General features: G+C 36.3%; 1 protein-coding gene across 1 annotated transcript in view; it reads right to left on the bottom strand.

Annotated features, from left to right (window-relative positions):
• The window catches only part of LOC103261089 (lipopolysaccharide-responsive and beige-like anchor protein), a gene marked incomplete at both ends in the record, with an annotated part of 464,304 nt that extends 444,408 nt beyond the window's left edge, over positions 1-19,896 (bottom strand). Inside the window, 8 exons of the mRNA XM_008058703.1 lie at positions 270-378; positions 2,921-3,054; positions 3,246-3,443; positions 13,940-14,086; positions 15,918-16,037; positions 17,002-17,128; positions 17,219-17,340; positions 19,801-19,896. Coding sequence (XP_008056894.1) covers positions 270-378; positions 2,921-3,054; positions 3,246-3,443; positions 13,940-14,086; positions 15,918-16,037; positions 17,002-17,128; positions 17,219-17,340; positions 19,801-19,896 — 1,053 coding nt within the window. The remainder of the gene's footprint in view (positions 1-269; positions 379-2,920; positions 3,055-3,245; positions 3,444-13,939; positions 14,087-15,917; positions 16,038-17,001; positions 17,129-17,218; positions 17,341-19,800) is intronic.
• Between the last annotated feature and the right edge of the window lie 418 nt (positions 19,897-20,314).

Below are 20,314 nucleotides of genomic sequence, written 5' to 3'. Positions count from 1 at the left end.
AAAAATAAATAAATAAACTGTCAATACCAATAACTTAATTTGTTGGCAGTCCACAAACTATCCTCAAAGTTAAGGACATCACGAAGCTCCCTGCCACATCTCTTTAATAGAAGAACAGAGGCAAGGTAAAACAACAAAATGTTATTTCTATAGGTAATTTTCTGTAACCAAGAAGACATACTTGAAGACAGAATCACTTAACCACTTAGGAGAAGAAGTGCATGGCCTATAAATTACAAATCAGAAATGTAAAATATTTCATACTTTACCTTTTCAAGACTATATCCTATTACCAAGAAGCCCTTACAAGCAAGCATCTGCTCCTGCATGGCAATTGAATTCTTCAACAACTCCATGATAAAAGCCAGCAAAGTGGAACTAGAATGTTAAAAAAGGTAACAGTTTGAAAAGCATATTCTATTCTTAAAAATTAGGTTAGATAGACATAGCCTTCCATTTATCTTAATAAAAAGTTCTCCATTTCAAAGAAATTGAAGTTGCACTACAACTGCCTCTAACATTATGTCAGAAATAGACTTTTAATGTAGGATTAGGATTTACTCAAATATTTATTTCATCTATTTTATCACATTTTAATAGGTGGATTACTTTGAAACAATATGGCAAATATACACGACAAAGAGAAAAACAAGCAATGTCCAAAAACAAATAACAGAAACAGCTAACAAAAAGAATATCAAGGCCTTAGAGAAAAGATGCAACTTAGATAAACAAGTATATTCCATTATGAAAGGTTAGGGGACAAAAGAAGGGAAAGACAGCAGAGCAAGCAGAGTAAGGTGCAAATCCTCAAAATATGCCAGGGCTCCAGACTACTTTAGTCTGTATGGAGAGGATATGAAGGGGAGGATAAGAAAGGAAAGTTTAACTTGGAGACAAACATGAAGGCCTTAAAATTTTTGTACTTCACTTACATTAATTGCATCAATTAATTTAAGAAATATGTTCATTATCCCAACAAAACTAATTCTGCAGTCAGTGTTCAAGACTTTTAAAGCTGAATACAAGCTACAATCATGCTCCACTACCCACAATTTTTAGACATCCCAAAAAAGAAAAGGAATATGATAAGACATCTTAAAGCCTCAGAGAGATGCCCATGAAAAAGAAAAGACAAAAGAAAAACCAGAACTGGCAGCTGTCTCCCCTCCACATCAATGCTTTAACTGCCAGCAATTTCAATAAAGATGTTGAAAAGAAGAAAAGGAAAAAGAAGCCAGCCCTGTTAGGACACAAAGAAAATCCTATGAAGTATTAATATGTCAAGGATAATTTAATTTTAATACTTTAAAATACAATTGACAAACACTAGATTTCATACCTTATTCTTTCTTGAAAACAAAAAGAATTTTTGTTGCCCAAAAATAATCTGGAGAAAACTATTCCATTATTAACTATACACATTGGTAGTAGGCATCAAGTTACATATAAAGCAGAAATCAAAGGGAGAATTTCAAAATGGGAGAATGTAAAACTCATTTAAATTTCTCATATAATAAATGAAACAATTATTTTACTACATGGGAGGGGAATCCAAAAAAAATTAGTACTATCTTTTGGGGTGTGGGACTCTTGTAGTACACTCAGAATTTGTTTTTCTGGATCAGTCAACCAAAGTTTTTATCTGGAAGTTTTGAAAAGGTTGAGTCATGATTTGTAGAAGAAACATCCTGAGTTGTGGCAAACAGGTGACTGGTTCTTCTACCATGACGATGCACCTGCACACAGCACTGAGTGTTAAACAGTTTTTGACCAAAAACAGCATGATCCCTGTGCCCCACCCTCCCTATTCACCCAATCTTGCCCCAAGTGACTTTTTGTTTCCCTGGATAAAAAAAGTCCTCAAAGGGAAATGTTTTGTCTATGTGGAAGAGGGGAGACAGAAACCGGCAGATAAGGCATCAAAATGCACTTCAAAAACTGTTTTGAGCAGTGGAAAAAGCGTCTTGATAGGTATATTACATCACTCTGAAGGTGACTGAAGTTTAAACATGTAAGAATAAATTACACAATTTTTTGTAAATAAATTCAGGGGTTTTTTGGGTTCCCCTTCGTATATAGTTTCACTAGAACATATAGACATAAAAAATTCATTTAGAGGCCGAGCTCAGTGGCTCCAAACCTGGGAGGCCAAGGCGAGAGGATTGCCTGAGCCCAAGTATTCGAGACCAGTCTGGGCAACTTGGTGAGACCTCGTCTCTACAACAAATCAAAAAATTAGCCGGGCATGGTAGTGCGCGCCTGTAGTTCCAGCTACTTGGAAGGCTGAGGCGGAAGGATCACCAGAGCCCAGCAGGTCGACACTGGGGTGACTCTGACTCAAAAAAAAAAAAAATTCATTTAGAAATCCTCTCTTACGTTTTATAACTTATCCTAGAATTTATATGTCTCTGCATTTTTTAGACTCACCACTACAACACAGGTGACAAAATGTGCCAAATGTACAATCTGATTTTTTTTTAAACAAACAAAATTACCTCATATAACATCACTGAAATTTTTGTATTTCAATTACATACATGCAGTCAGTAATAAGTAATTAAAACATGAAAAGCTAAATTCCCATGATAAATAATGACCAGATAAGATATAAAACATTTCAAAAATTAAAGCTTCAGACAAAAAAAGTACTCATTTTTTTATAAATCCATTATCACCACTTATAACTTTGTTCTAAAACAACCTTACTGTATTTCTTAGAGCTTCCATATCTCCTACTGATAAGCACAAATTTAAATTAATACTAATATAACTGATACAGATTTTAATACTATTTACAGTTCATAAATTTCCTTAAACTATTTTGAATCTACATCAACCTTGAAAGACAAAGAAGAGATTTCTCAACAGTCATGAACATAAATCTTACACCAAATTAAAAAAAAATAAAGGCACTCACCAGATATTCAAATCAACCTCATCAGACAAATATTGCCTATAATCCAACTGTGCAAAAAGTGGAAACAGTACTTGTACTCCTCCAATTGAATGCATAGCACTTTGGATAGAATGTGTTAAAACTGCCTTCACATCCTTGTAAAATAAAAAACACAGTAGAGATTTCAATAATTTCTTTTCAAAAACAAATAAAACTAAAGCACAACAGTTAACACAGGAACACTAAAATGTGACATTCCGTGTGTTTAATAGAAACTACCAAATACCCCTCAATAGTACATCAAAAATTACCATTTAAATTATTCTTAAAAGAGAAAAGTTTGTACCTGGAGCATGAGTGCATGAGGTGAATGAACAAAAATTGAAGGGTTGTCCTTGGGAGATGATTCGAGGCAAAGCTGGGCATCTGTAGCCCGTGGATTATATGTGAATGCAATGGCATTAGAGAGTTTGCCATCATACAATAAAAGTTTGTGATGCTCAGCAAGGAAAAGGTCACTTTCTGCTTTGAACTTAAATGTACCCTAAGAATTAATAAAAATTAAAAAGAGAGAGAACAGTTACGATAGTATGCCAGCCACAAGAAGAAAATCTAAATACAAATCAGCACAAATATAAAATTTTAGGAAGACATACCACTGATAATTTTTCTAACAATATCAAATAAGAGGACCCTTCCCTCTTTACTTCTATAATGGGCTGGATTTATTTTAAACATGTAATGGAAATCAAGTCAATTTGACATTAAATCCTTACTTTAAAAATGTAAAACCTAGTATCCTATAGCATATTTTGTCTTTTTTTTTAATGTGGTAAAAACCACATGACATACATTTCAAGCATTTGTAAGTGTATAATTCAGTAATGTTAATTATATTCACATTGTTTGTTATACAACCAATCTCTAGAACTTTTGTATCTTACAAAACTGAAGTTCTATAGCGACTGAACGACTCCCCAATTCCCACTCCCCTCAATCCATGGCAACCACAATGCTACCTTCTGTTTCCATGAGTTTGCCTACTTTACATACCTCATGTAAGTGGCATCAGATAGGATTTGCCTTCTGTGTGTGTGTGACTGGATTATTTCACTTAGCTATTCAAAATAGCCACACACACAACATGAAATACTCTGGCATCTTTCTAACCAGAGAAGTGAAAGACCTTTACATTGAAAACTACAAAACAATGCTCAAAGAAATCAAAGATGACACAAACAAATGGAAAAATATTCCATGCTCATGGATGGGAGGAAGCAATATTGTTAAGATATCCATCCTACCCAAAGCAATCTACAGATTTAATGCAATTCCCACTAAATTACCAGCAGCATTCTTTTCAGACCTGAAAATGACAACACAGGAATTCATATGGAAATATAAACCACCACAAATAGCCAAAACAATCCTCAGCAAAATAAAACAAAGCAGGAGGTGTCACACTCCCAGACTTTACACTTTATTATAAAGCTACAATAATCAAAACAGCCTGGTATAGGTACAAAAACAGACATACAGACCAACGAAACAGGACAGAGATTCCAGAAGCAAAACCTCAATTTCTCTACCACTGATCTTCAACAAAGACTCCACCAGCAACCACTGGGGAGAGGAAAACCTATTCAGTAAATGGGGCTGGGAAAACTGGCTGACCACATGCAAAAGATTAAAACAAAACCCCTACCTATCACCATACACAAAAGTCAACTCTAAATGGATCAAAGACCTAAATGTAAAACCTCAAACTATAAGAACCTTAGAAAACACAGGAGACACCCTTATGGGAACTGGAACTGGCAACCAATTCCTGATCAGAACCCCAAGTACCCATGCCATAAGAGACTAGACAAGTGGGGCCTCATCAAACTGACAAGCTTCTGCAAAGCCAAAGAAATCATCAAGAGAGCAGAGAGACAGCCCACAGTCTGGGGAAAAATATTTGTCAGCTGTATATCTGACAAAGTCAAACATTTAAGATCTACAAACTCAAACGTGCTGAAAAGAAAACAAACAGCCCACTACAAAGTGGGCAAAAGGTATGAATAGTCACTTCTCAAAAGAAGACACACGAACAGCCAGCAGATACATGAAAAAAATGCTCTAATTATTGTGGCTTTATAGTATAGTTTTAAGTCTGGGAGTGTGATACCCCCTACTTTGTTTTTTTGTTTGTTTGTTGTTTTTGTTTTTTTGCTGAGGATTGTTTTGGCTATTCTTGGTCGTTTATGTTTCCATATGAATTCCTGTATTGTTTTTTCTAGTCTGAGAAGAATGTTGCTGGTAATTTGATGAGTATTGCATTAAATCTGTAGATTGTCTTAGGTAAAATAGACATCTTAACAAAGTTGGTTCTTCCAATCCATGAGCAAGGAATATTTTTCAATGTGTGTCAATCAAGATGTGTCATCTTTGATTTCTTTTGTAATTTTCATTGTAAAGGTCTTTTAGGTCTCTGATTAGGAAGATGCCAGGGTATTTCTTTTTTTGTGTGTGTGGCTATTGTAAATGGAATCATGTTTTTTATTCGGGTTTCTGTTTGTTTATTATTGGTGTATAGAAATGCGATTGTCTTTTGTACATTTATTTCATACCCTGAGATTTTGCCAAAGTCCTTTATTAACTCCATGTCTGACAAAGGCCTAACATCAAGGATCTACAAGGAACTCAAACGTGCTAAAAAGAAAAAAACAAACAGCCCCATTACAAAGTGGGCTAAAGATATGAATAGACACTTCTCAAAAGAAGACACGAGCAGCCAACAGACACGTGAAAAAATGTTCAGCCTCACTAGTCATCAAGGAGATGCAAATTAAAACTACACTGAGATACCATCTAACTCCAGTCAAAATGGCCATCATCAACAACTCAAAAAATAACAGATGCTGGAGAGGATGTGGCGAAAAGGGAATACTTCTACACTGTTGGTGGGAGTGTAAACTAGTACAGCCTCTGTGGAAATCAGTGTGGTGATTCCTAAAACTCTTGAGAAATTGACTTTCCATATGACCCCGCAAATCCTCTACTGGAAATATACCCGGAAGAACTCAGGTCACTCTATGAAAAAGATACCTGCACACACATGTCTATCGCAGCATTGTTCACAGTAGCAAAAACATGGAACCAACCATGCTGCCCATCAAAAGAGGACTGGATAAAAAAATGTGGTACATATATACAATGGAATATTACACAGCCATAAAGAAGAACAAAATCATAAACTTCCCAGCAACATGGATGGAATTAGAGCTTATAATACTGAGTGATTTCTCACAGAAACAAAGAGCTGAGTATCACATGTTCTCACTCATAAGTGGACCTTGAACAACTACCGTATTACTGTAGGAAAGGGATTGAAAATAGCGGGAAACTGCAGGGAGGGAGGTAGGAGGGATAGCTGGGATTGACGGCAGTCAATATCTACCTGCGGAAGTAGGGACACACCTCATCAATAAGGGTACTTGCACAATGAACACTTGTATACCTGACCCTGAATTGTACCCCACAATATCAAAATAAAAATTAAAAGAGAAAAAAAACAAAGCAAAAATGCTCAGTCTCATTAGTCATCAAAGAAATGCAAATTAAAACCACACTGAGATACCACCTAACTCTAGTCAGGATGGCTATCACCAATAACTCAAAAAACAGCAGATCCTGGAGAGGATGCAGGGAAAAGGGAACACTTCTACACTGATTGTGGGAATGTAAACTAGTACAACCTCTGTGGAAAACAGTGTGGCAACTACTAAAAGATCTAAAGGTCAACCTTCCACATGACCCTGTAATCCCCCTACTGGGAATACACCTGGAGGAACTCAAATCACTCTATGAAAAGATACTTGCACATGAAAGTTTATTGCAGTATTATTCACAATAGTAAAAACATGGAACCAGCTGTGCTGCCCATCAAAAGAGGACTGGATACAAAAAAATGTGGTACATATACATATGGAATATTACGCAGCCATAAAGAAGGACAAAAGTATGAACTTCCCAGCAACTTGGATGGACTTAAAGTCTATAATACTGAGTTACCTATCACAGAAGCAAAGAACTAAGTACCATATGTTTTCAGTCATAAGTGAACCTTGAACAATTATCATAATACTATAAGAAAGGGATTGGCAGTAGATGGAAACTGCCAGAGGAGCGGGGACCAGAATTGGCAGCAGTGGGAAACTGTCAGGGGGAGAGAAGAAGCACAACCCATCAACAAGGGTACCTGCATAATAAACATTTGTATACCTAACCCTGAATTGTACCCCACAATCTCAAAATAAAAAATCAAATAAATAAATAAATAAGAATGAGTAACAGACACAACCTGTTTTACTAAACAACAACAAAAAAAAGTTGCCAGTTTGACAGTGATGCCCCAAAAACTCCAGCCATACTGCTGGAATTAGTGAAAGCAGTGGATGAGAAAAGACATTCTCAGAAGAAAAGCGACAGCAGCTGAGGGATAACCCTTGGTTTGCACTCTCCAAGTGGCTACCAGGCAGTAGACAGCTACTAGGAACCAGATGTAGAAATTGCACAAGGAGTCAGACTGGAAAGAGACACTCAGCAAACTCAGGCAGAGAGAAGGGACATGCTGAATCACTGGCTGGCGCCGTCTAGCAACCAGCTGCACAACTTAGCATGACACTTTGCAAAAGTGAAAGGAAAACAGTTGCCATCTGTGCTGTCCCTACAGGTAGGTGGTCGTGCATACAACAGTGAACCTGGGAGAAATGCATTTGATTAGGCAGAAATGGGGAGTTTGAACAGTAAAAGAGAACCCAAAAAGGAAAAAAAGCAACAGGGGATCCCATAAAGGTGACCCACAGCAAAGTTGGATAGATCTGATTAAGGCTGAATGGATCCTAACAAAAATAGATAAGCAACCCAATATGGTGTGGGAGGAAGGAAGCTCAAACTCCAAAGATAAGAGCAAGCAAGTAAGCAGTTGGAGGCAGAACCAAAGTGTGCAGAGTCCCTAGAGGCCAGTCCTGGTCAGCACTACTCTCCTCTCAGACACAATGCAGACAGAGCTCAAGGCGAGGTAGGAATGCACACAAAACTTGATTTATTGCTGGAATCTGTTTACCGTTGACTACATCTTAACTGCTGTGGGTGATACTGCAACACTGAGTGCATTATACAAAACCTAAACTACAAAAGCCAACAGTAAGGATTCTTTAGATGGCACCCAATATTGCTGACATCTTGGTCCAACTAGGGACCCAACTGGGCACATACCATTTTGTAGTGGATTTGGCTAATACTTTCCTTAGTATCAATATTCATGCAGATTGTCAAGACCAGTTTGCATTCACCCAGAAAAGAAAACAAAGGACATTCGCAGTGCTGCCAATGGGGTATTTGCACGGCCCTATATCGTCATGACATAGTCATTCAAGATTTGGAAAGTTGGAGGCGACCTGCATCAATGCTTCTACTTCACTATATACGTAGATGATATCATTCTACCCTGTGAGTTCTCTTACAGACCTCGAGCAGGCAGCACCCTGGCTGACTGAACATCTGCAGGGGATAGGACCATCAGCTGCTACTGACAAGGTCCAGGCTTTTCCCCACCCAACACTGCCCAAACAGTTACAAACTTTTTGAGCTTGTTAGGGTATTGAAGGGCATTTATCCTATGCTTAGGACAGATAGTACAACCCTTATGTAGATTAAACCAAAAAAAGGATCCCAGTGGGAATGGATAGAGGAGTGCCACCAGGCATTCAGTGCTGCCAAAAATGCTGTGGGCGCTATCCAGGTATTGGGCATTCTAAACTAATACCTTTCCTGTGAATTGGATCTGAATAGAACCTAGGGGGAATGTGTTTAGGGGCTTTGGCAGCAGTGGTGGAAAACTCAACCTGCCATTGGTTTTTGGCTGCAAACCTGGAAAGGTGCAGAAACCCACTGGCTTCATCGCAAGGTGAAATATGCTGAACAGAAAATACTGTGGGAAGTTTCAAAAGCTCGGATGCTTCCCATTAAGTATTCTGACATAGTGACTGATTGCAAGGATTGCTCCATATGTGCTAAGAGGCACCCGTGGAGACTGCCAGCAGAAGGTGGACATATCAGACAGAGCCATGAGCCACTGTCCCACTGGCAAGTAGACTATATCAGCTTTCTTCCCATGTTAGAAGAGGCCCAGTTCGTCCTCACTTGTGTTAACACTACTACAGTATTACTGCAGGCCTTCTCTAACAAATGAGCTACACAGCGCTCAACCAACAAAGGATTATCACAGCTCCTTGCAGCATACGGCACCCCTGAATCACTGAAAGCAATCAGGGAACCCACCTTAGTAGACATCAAGTGCAAGCATGGGCTGAGCAGCTGCATACTGACTGTCAATTTCACCTACCCTATAATTCCATGGGTGACAGTCTAATAGAAAGACACAATGGCATGCTAACGAATGCTTTAAAGAAAGATCAATACTCATTGCAGAGGTGGACGACCTGACTGCATGAAGCAATCTGCACTCTCAACAAGAGATCCTGGGCTGGCCATCCAGCACCCCTAGACATGCTGACACAACTGTGGGCAATACCCCTGAAGATGCAAGAATCATCATTGTGACCAGCTAAGGAAGCAAGAATAACCTGTTCTTGCCCCACAAGACATAGAACCCAGAAAGAATACTCCACTGACCACGGGAAGTTCAATCTGAACCCCATTGGTACTCCTTGCTTACCCCCTAGGGAGAAGGGAGAGATCATAATTTAGATATTCACCCAGTGATTATGGGGAAATGGACAAATACTGTTTTTGTCTTTTGGTTTTTTTTGAGTTGGAGTCTCACTCTGTCACCCAGACTGGAGTGCAGTAGCCGCTCCCGGCCACCGCAGCCTCGACCTGCTGGGCTCCGGCGATCCTTCCTCCTCAGCCTTCCGAGTAGCCAGAATTACAGGCATGTGCTACAATGCCCGGCTGATTTTTTGATTTGTTGTAGAGATGAGGTCTTGCTGCCCAGGTGGGTCTCGAACCCACGGGCTCAGGCAATCCACTCACCTCAGCCTCCCAAAGGCGCGGGATTACAGGCTGAGCCACCGAGCCCGGCTTGACAAATACTGTTAAGTGTAATAATCCCGGGTCTCAAATTCTCAAAAGGGAGACTATTATCATTTCACCATGGAAAATGAAACTGGTCAATTAGAGTGGAATGCTTCCTATCCAAGGGGCTCATCTTGGAATACTCAACAGGGCCTTAGTGGATACAATGACACCAAGAAATATGTTCTCTTTGGTGAGGAAATATACTGGTCATATTTGGTATGGAATGGGCAAGGATGGCTAACAGCTATACAGACAGAGATCAGAAACCATGCGCTACTATACATTAAGCACCTTACTTGCATCATTAATGAAATCACCCAGGAAGTAAGTGGGACCCCCTGAGCACCTGTGTCATACTTAAAACAGGATGCTGTATATACATTCCTGACAATAATTTATAACGTGTCCATGGCCCTTATGGCCCTGAATACTGAAATCAATGCTGTTTCTAAAATCGCTGAAGACTCCTTTTCCAAGTGGTTTGGATCACTAAACTCTTTTTGGCAAAAAGTAATCATAGGTATTATAATCATTGTAGCAATTTTGCTGTTCAGATCCTGTGCTCTTTATTGCATATGCGGAATATAGATGCAACGTTTGACTTGTATATCTACCTCAGGGAACTTGTAGATCAATGCTATCGAAGATTGTCAGAGTGGAAGAAGTCAATGTAGGGGTGAAGTATGGGGTACTGTCTGGACATGGACTGCTTCCCCCAGTACAAGCTTTTTTCTGCCCCCTCCAGGCTGGTCTCTGAAGGGTATGTATATTCCCAGTAATGAATCATGGGATGCAGGTGATCAAGCAAAGCTAAATATAATGTAGTCATCACTTTTGATCAATGTAACTATACACACCATATAGTAATTTGAATAATTAACTTGCTTGCTTTAATTATCACACTGCTTGCTATACTGCCCTGAGGTGCTGATTTTTCACCAACGTGCTGCCATTGGTGCCTCCCATAAGCTCTAATAAACCAATGTCTTTCCTTGCTGGACCTCCAGGTGGCTTCTTTGGAATAGGTAAACATGATGTACAAGAGTCCTCACAGATTTGGGGTGACAGTGTTACAAAGAACTTTAAAAAATAGTACTTTAACAACAATAAAAACATACAAAAGAGAAATTCAACCCTTTATTTCTTTTAAAATATATTTTTAAAGTCCTAATTAATTGCAGTGTTTTAAACATCAGTAAAGAATTGTTGTTTTTCAATATTTCCCATATCTCAAACAAGTATTGAGGAATGTTTTAGAATGGATTATACTATATAATTGATTTCAAAAGTAATAATTAAAGTAAAGAGTAATTCTATTATCAATTTCTCATTTTACATCATTTATAGTACTATTTATCCCCTTCTAATCAATAAGTAGGAAAAAAACAGCTACTCATATATTAGGGGTGACTATCAATAAGCTTATGTAAAGTACTAATATCAGCAGTTATTTATACACATTTATCATTAAAGTGCCTTTTTGTGCACCAGTGTAATTTCATAAGTGAGATATTCCCGAAATGCAAGGATAGTTTAACATCAGAACAACAACCAATGCAATATGCTATATGCAATATGCTACATTAATAAATGAGAAGACAAAAATCACATTATCGTTTCAACAGAAGCATAAAGAACATTTGACAAAATTCAATACCTCTTCATAATAATAATACTCAACAAACTAGAAATAAAAGTGAACTTCCTCAAACTGACAAAGAACATCTATGAAAAATCAACAGTTAACATAATAGTTTATGGTAAAACCCTAAATATTTTCCCCTAAAATCAAGAACCTTGACTTCTAACTCATAACAGATTTTTTAAAATTCACTCAAACTGGATTACAGACCTAAATGTAAATAAAATGATAAAAACTTAAAATAAAACATGAGAAAATGTTTCTACTCTTTAGTAGGTAAACAATAGCACATGAAAAGCATAATGATAATAGGAAAAAACTGATAAATTTAAATTCATAAAAATTAAATTCCTCTGTTCTTCAAAAACCATATTAAGAAAACAGAAACCAAGAAACACACTTGGGACAGATATCTGTAAATCATACATCTGACAAAAGAGTTATTTCCAGATTATATAAAGAAATCTCATAACCCAATAAGAAAATAAACTCAACCAAAAAAAATGGACAATAGATTTGAAAACACACTTCACAAAGAAGATACAAAATAGCCAACAGCAATGAAAAGATTCTCAGCATTTCTAGTCAATAAAATAATGCAAATTAAAACCACAATAAGATACTGCTACACAGTCATTTAAATGTCTAATATTAAAAAGACTGACAGTACCAGGTAACAATAAAGATACAGAGCAAGTAGAAATTTCATACCCTACTTGTGAAAATGAAAAATTGTACAATTAACTTGAAAAAGAGTTTGGCAGCCGGGCTTGGTGGCTCAGCCTTTAATTCCAGCACTTTGGGAGGCTGAGGTGAGTGGATTGCCTGAGCCCGCGGGTTCGAGACCCGCCCGGGCTGCAAGACTTCATCTCTACAATAAATCAAAAAATCAGCCGGGCGTGGTAGCGCACGCCTGTAATTCCAGTTACTTGGAAGGCTGAGGCGGAAGGATCGCCGGAGCCCAACAGGTCGAGGCTGCAGTGGCCAGAAACGGCCACTGCACACCAGTCTGGGTGACAGAATGAGACTCCAACTCAAAAAAAAAAAAGAAAAAGAGTTTGGCGATTTCAGTTACTGTACTTCTTGGAAATTATTCTTAGATATTTATAAAAGAAGAACATATGTCCACACAAAGATGTGTATACCAATGCTCATAGCAGCTTATTCAAAAGCACCAAGAACTGGAAACAACAGATGAATGGATTAAAAAATGGTACTATATTTGTAAAATGGAAGACTATTTAGAAATAAGAAGGAAAGAACAAGCATACAAGTATACTGTTTTATATTAATAAAACAACATAATGAATCTTAAAACATGCTAACAAAAAGAAACAAAACTCACAGGAGGACATATTACATTATTCTACTTACATAAAACCTTAAGAAAAACAAATCTAACCTATAGTAACAAAAAACAGATCAGTGATTGCCTGTCAAGAAGAATGTGGTGATGTTAGAAAAAAGGAAGGAATTGCCTGGGAAGGAGCACAATGAAATCCTTTGTGGTGATCAAACATTCTGTTTATTGATTGTTGTGACAGTTACACTTTTGTCAAAATTAATTGAAACATATCAGTTTATATTGCCTGTCAATGGTATATAAATCAAATATAAGTTGATTTTATTTTCGAGAAACATAGATGTTAAATTTCTTCTTGAAACTAAACTTGAGACTATCAATGGCTGAACCCAGAAGTTCCCTAACTTTTTGGTTCATTGCACTCCTGGCATCTCAGTAATTTTTTTCATGGAACTCTTTGCCAAAATAGTGAACATTTCTTATTAAATAACTTATTAAATAACTTGGTCTAAACAACTTCATATCCTAACAGCTTAGTAACTATTTGTAAAACTACTGTATAAGTTGAAAGAAAAATTAACATTTCTTCATTATTATATTAGTAGATTATTTATTAATGGGATATTTATGCAAATTATCGAGCCTTAGAATCAGACTGCAAAACATCATCCTCATTTCCAGTTGCACATTTTCACAGGGTACTTACTTTTTATCACAGAAACTATCAAAAACTTATCTATGCAAAAATATGACACCATCAAAAGAAATGTAGCATGAACCAAAGTTGAAACTTGAGCTACAAGTTTGTGCAGTGTCCTACATAGGTCAAGTATATAACTGTGCTTCTCTCAAAAATTTAAAGTACCTTCATACCATGATGACTTCCCTGTGTACTCCTGGTTACCTAGACATACAGTTTGGTGACTCAAGATAAATCTCCCCATGCATAACACCCCTTCAAATCAAGCTCAACTAACATTGGATAAGCAGTAAATAATAAGGAAAGTACCTTGTATCCAAGGCCCAACTGATAAATAGCAAAAATCTGAGCTGCATTAAGAGCTTCACTAAAAAGGTAAACTGCAGTCATCTGACCACAGAATACTCTATTAGCATCTGCTGTTTCTGATGAGCCCAGGAAACATTTGTCAAAGGTCTGTAAACAAAAATAGAAGATATTTTTAGAGAAAAAAAACCAAAAAATCATATACTCCAGAAATAATAAAAACCTCTATTGGTATACATGTCTTGTCCATTCTAAACTATAATTCAACTGAATAAAATTACTCATTCAGCATTTCACTTCATTCATTCCCTATTGAAAGGAGGTCAGGAAAGACATCATGGAAAAAGAAATAATACAGGTTCTGTAAAGTACAATAAACAAAACTTGATGACAAAATGGTGGTTAAAAGCAGTTAGAAATCATTTTGGCTGGAAGGTTCATAGTTTGGTAGTCAAAACTCCAGAGAGAAAAGCAGGCGTTAGAGCAAAAAGGAAAATAATGAGTCAGATTTGGGACATACTAAATCAGCCTTTTGTGAGCTGATACAGATGGAGTTATTATAGATGGAGAAACAATTGTCAGCCAGGTTCTAAGTTTGGCAAGAAGTTAAAGCTGGAAAGACAAATTTTTGCAGACATAAACATACAGATAACAGGTGAAGTCATAGAGGTAGACACAAATCTCTCAAAAGGAATATGTAAATCCAGAAAACCAGGCATTCTTACATTTAAAAAAATCCTGTCAAGAACACCCATATTGTAAAGCCCACATTTTAAAAATGCACATGAACAACAAAAAGGGAAGCAAGAAAAGTTATTCATGTCCTTTCAAAAGCATCGTTTTGTACTGTGAAACCATTATAAGAAAAGTTGAAAATATGTATGTAATGACACTAGGAAATACAGAAAATGTGCAAACACTTGTGCTCTCAAGCCAAACCTCCTAGATCAAATCCCTGCTTCCTATGCTAATAAGTGTGGCACGTTCCTTAACCTCTCTCTCTGTATCTCTCCTTATCTGTACAATGGAGATTATAATAGTGCTTATCTAGCAAGGTTGCTTGGAATTTTAAAAAATCAAGTTCTTTATTACAATGTCTGGAATACAGGAGGTACTCAGTAAAAGTTAATGTAAGGAAAAAACAGGTTATAAAATAATGTACATACAGAAGCCCCTTGTATTAAAAAAAGACGTACTCATTTTTTGAGCACTCATTCTGTAAAAGGCAATCTGTTAATAGATTTATAAACATTATCTCATTTAATCATCACAACAAATTTCTGAGGTATAAACTATCTTATGCCCATTTTCAGGTAAGTCCTAATGGATTAAATAAGGTAATACAGTCAATAAATGACCAAGCTGGGATTCAAATCTAAGTCTGTCTGATCCAACACCCTGAGCTCTTAGGGTACACATGACAAAGGATATGAAAGAAGGAGTTAATGGTGAATGGACTGTATAGTTTCTGTTCATTTTCCTGGTCTGTACTTTTCAAGCTATAAAAATATCATTAGAGGAAGCATAAGAAAATTTTAAATTTCATTCTAACCTGTGGATCTCTTTTTGAATCCTGAAAACATTATGATATAAAAGTTATCTGTAGCAGCTAGAGTTATCTGCAAAATGCGTAAGTATGCATCATCTAACTCTTTCATAAAAATGATCAGAACCCTGGAGTAGAGCTCCTATTTAGTTAGATAAATTGACCAAGGACCAAACACTGTCAAGATAGAGCCACTGTTACTTACAAATCCTTATCTCTACCTAACCAGAATAATTTTATAACATGGATTGACTAAAATCTTAGTGACACATTAAATTCTATTAATAAATTAACACGCCAGCCAAATTATGATCATAAAATTCCATCACTGTGGTATTCCAAAATGTATATTCAAGTTCTAAAACTTTTTCTTCTTTAAAAAGTTTATATTTTTAAAATAATTGTTTTTTATTACAACATTTTGAAACTACTTACATCACTGGTGTTGACAAACCATGTTATCTCTCCATAGGAAGCTAGCTCACCATTCACATAACATCGCAGCTCACTGTTCTTCCATCGGTTATAAATGTGTACTATGGTTACCATATACCACTGAAGAAGCAAAAAACAGCAAGAAATATAATGATAATAATTAACCCAATGGCACAATCATATTGACAAGTATATAGTATATGGTCAAGTTGTAATTAAACTTGAAAATAAAATAAGAATACCTTTGTTAAATTCAATATTTAGCTTCCAGAACAATATCTATTCATAGGGGCTCTCTACTGATGAGAACTTAATCACCAAATGGTTTTTCAAGCTTTTTATTATAGAAATTTTCAAATATACCCCCCAAAACTTGAAGATCTAGTACAAACATGCTCTTTTCCACTATCTACATTCTACAGTTGTCAACATTTTGCCACATATGCTTAATCTACATGACTCTCTTTCTACACATTTTGTTAATGATTCACTTATTATTCTCTAAGTTTTAAAGTACGAAAGCGAACACAGGCTAGGTACGGTGACTCACACCTGTAATCCCAGCACTTTGAGAGGCAAAGGCCTGAGCCCAGGAGTTCATGAACAGCCTGGGCAACACAGTAAGACCACGTCTCTATAATAAATCAGAAAAATCAGTCGGGCTTGGTGGCGTGCACCTGTAGTTCCAGCTTCTTGGAAGGCTGAGGAAGAAGAATTGGAAGGATGTGGAGGAAGCCCAGCAGGTCAATGCTGTGGTGGCCATGAGCATGCCACTGCACTCCAGCCTGGGCAACAGGGTAAGACTCCAACTCAAAAACAAAACAAAACCAAAACAAATACATATCACATTTGCACAACTATAAGAATTTTGCCACAGATATTTTCTCCTTATACTTTCCTTAGCTCTATAAATAAATCTTTTTAAAGCCCAAGTCAAAGGGGTTAAAAGTTATCCAGTGATTTTTCTGAAATAGTATATAAACAGAGTTGCAATTTAGCACATTATGTGCATGGCATTAAAACAAAGTATTTTGAAGACTAGCCAAGCGTGTTAACAGAACTGTGACTCAGTAAGATTGTGTACCTTTTGTGGCTTGAAATCAAATTTCACACAGTGTTGAAAGCCTTTTCCTTTCGACTTTATCGATGTTATAATCAAACAGCCTCCAACAAAATGAGCAGAATAACCAAGGCCTTTGCTGGTTCTGAAACTATAAAGGATAAATTTTAATTTTACCTCTAAATATTCTTCTCATTTTCAAAGTAAGGTTTTAACACTAATCAGATACAAAAATACATACCAATACAAATATGGTTTATCCTTATCTACATTGATGTTATTTACAGGATCAATCCTGAGCCACGTATGAAATGTAAAGCCATTCTGGTATGGCCATTTGGCTATAGGAGGTAATGCAATAGCCTAAAGGAAAGAAACTTTATTATTGAAATCATGAAAATGAGAGTTTACAATGCTATATGTGCGTGTGTGTGTGTACAACATCATATTACTTTATGTCATGATTAAAATATCAGAAAGAAGAGTCTTTATCTTGAAGAAGACCTTTCATAACTTTTAAATTTTCCCAAAAACATAGTAACGACGTTAATTAAACGTTCAGTGTAACCTGCTGAACACATGAATCTTGTCTGCTTCATTTCTTACAAAGAACACATCCAAGGAGATTCTAATTAAAAGAGATAGGTTGTGATATCAAAGTGAAAACTTGTTGCTGAAATTTTTAAGACATTAGAACAGAGAAGATGGACAAGAACAGAAAGATAAAAGTCAGAGAAAAAGCTTGCTATATTTGCTTTTTTTAAAACCTCAAATATGAAACTAAGAAGATCCAGTCATATCATTTTTTAACTGTATTCAGAAGTCACTATAAAATGGCTTTACCACTTGGTTTAATTTTTTATTTAAAAGACTATACTATTTAATTTTGATGGAAGGGATTGTGAATAGCAAAAATAATCTTGAAAAAGAAGAGCAAGATTGGAGGACTCATACCACAAAGTCAAAACCTACTACAAAGCTACAGTCATAAAGACTATGTGGTACTGGAATAAGGTCTTTGTGCCCTTTGGCTAGGCAAATCCTTCTTAATTACGCCACCAAAAGCATAAGTAACAAAAGAAATATATATATATTCTATATATATAGAATATATATATATTCATACTGGAATTTATTAAAATTTAAAACTGCACTTTGAAGGATACCACCAAAAAAGTAAAAAGATAAGCCACTAGAATGGAAGTAAGCATTTGCAAACTGAATATCTATAAAAGACTTGTATCGAAAATACATAAAGTACTCTTACAGCTCAAAAATAAAAAGACAAGCGGGCTCGGTGGCTCAGCCTGTAATCCCGCACCTTGGGAGGCTGAGGTGAGTGGATTGCCGAGCCCGCGGGTTTGAGACCCGCCTGGGCAACTTGGTGAGACCTCATCTCTACAATAAATCAAAAAAATTAGCCGGGTGTGGTAGCACGCGCCTGTAGTTCCAGCTACTTGGAAGGCTGAGAAGGAAGGATCACAGGTCGAGGCTGCGGTGGTTGGGAGCGGCCACTGCACTCCAGTCTGGGCGACAGAGTGAGACTCCAGCTCAAAAAAAAAAAATAAAAAATAAAAAGACAAATGCAATGCTAAAATGGACAACAGATCTGAACAGACACATCTTCAAACAAGATATACAAACAGCCAATAAGAGCATGAAAAAAGTCTTAACATCATTAGTCATGAAAGAAATGCAAATCAAAATCATAATGAAATACCATTTCATACCCACTAGAATGGCTAACATCAAAAGGACAAGATATTAGTCAGTTTTAGCCAAGATGTGGGGAAACTGGAGCCCTCATACATTTAAGGAAAGGAAGTCACTGAATACTTTGAGCACCTATTCTCTTCAAAGGCTGTTCAAAAGGATTTGCTTAACCAAAGGATACCTTTTTTTTTAATATTATAGGCAAACGATAGACTCAAGGACAAGAAAGTAAAGTTATTCCAGAGAGCTTCAAATCTAAAATGCCTTTTAAGGAAAAACTGTAATGAAAAAAAATGAGCAACAAAGCTTTTCAAAGTAAGTTGTGTATTGTGTATGTAATATGCAAATATCACAAACATCCTATTAAAACATTTTTATCTTTCTGCAAATATTACCTGGCTATACAGGACCTAAAAAACATATAAAAGTTTATGAGACCCAAAGTAAAAATTGAATGAAAGATATCCTTAAAAATTTTTTTTGCTTGTAACAATCTGACCAAGGTAATAATGAGATTTTAAAACTTTCATAAACAACATATATATATTACATAATGTGTTCCTATGACATTTGAAACATTACAGATATCACTACTATACATAATTGCCTTATTTATCAACTGAATAGCAGCTTACAAAATTGCTAAGACCAACATAATTTGGAAATTCACAAGACAGGAAAAACTGCCTAGTAAGTTTCAAAGAGTTACTAGCATTCTATAAATCAGGTGCAAAAGAAGCACAGGTAGGGAAATGAAAGGTTAAAGAAAGATGTTCAGCAAGACAGACATGAAGGTGTTACACACAAACAGCTACTTAAGAATGCAGTCATATATCACAGGACAACATGGCTATGTTTAAAAGAATTCAGTTCTTAGTCCATTGCTGACTCAAGCTGTGACTGACTGGGCACTTTCTCAACTACTTTGAACCTCTATTTCTTTACCTATAAAGCAGTTTTTAAAAAATAACATGCACAATTGTAAGGATTAAGGCAGCTCATACAGCTTTTACCAAACACAGAACCTGTCAGGGGTGTTCACAGGGCTATACTTTTCAGGAAGCAAAGGAAGAACAACTCCAAGTGATTAGCTCATTAATAGTTACTTACTGCAGCACTCTTCCCTGGGAAGTTGAAAAAGGCATCAGGACCATACTTCTGAGGCATATGCTTTAACACAGACAGCAATTTCCCAGCATGTGGAGGCTATGAAGATAATTAACAACTCATTAACCACATAATTCACCATAAAACAGAAAGTACATATGTTAATACAGTCATGCTTTAATATATACAAGAATAACCAAATAAGGCTATAAGTTCAAAAGCATGTAAAATAATAAAAAAAGTATTTTCAAATATTTTAAAGAAAAAATATACTCTGTGCCATTTTTTGTAGCGTGGTAAGACATATTAGGTGTTCAGTAAATAAGAGTCAGTATCACCTGACACTTGAAACTCTTCTTCTCCACACTGCAGCGAAAATGATCTTTTAAAAATAAAAACTACATCAACCCACCACCCACCCTTCTTTAAAATTAAAACACTTTTTAATTTAACAAATACTTAATGCTTACTGTGAGTCACTAGTAAAGGTACTTTAGAAACATTAACACATTTTAAC

Source organism: Carlito syrichta, unplaced genomic scaffold, assembly GCF_000164805.1.
Source record: "Carlito syrichta isolate Samal-C Ts95f unplaced genomic scaffold, Tarsius_syrichta-2.0.1 Scaffold303603, whole genome shotgun sequence".
Classification (NCBI taxonomy): domain Eukaryota; kingdom Metazoa; phylum Chordata; class Mammalia; order Primates; family Tarsiidae; genus Carlito; species Carlito syrichta.
The sequence above is the reverse complement of the archived record's forward strand: the minus strand, read 5'-3'. Positions and strand labels throughout refer to the sequence as shown.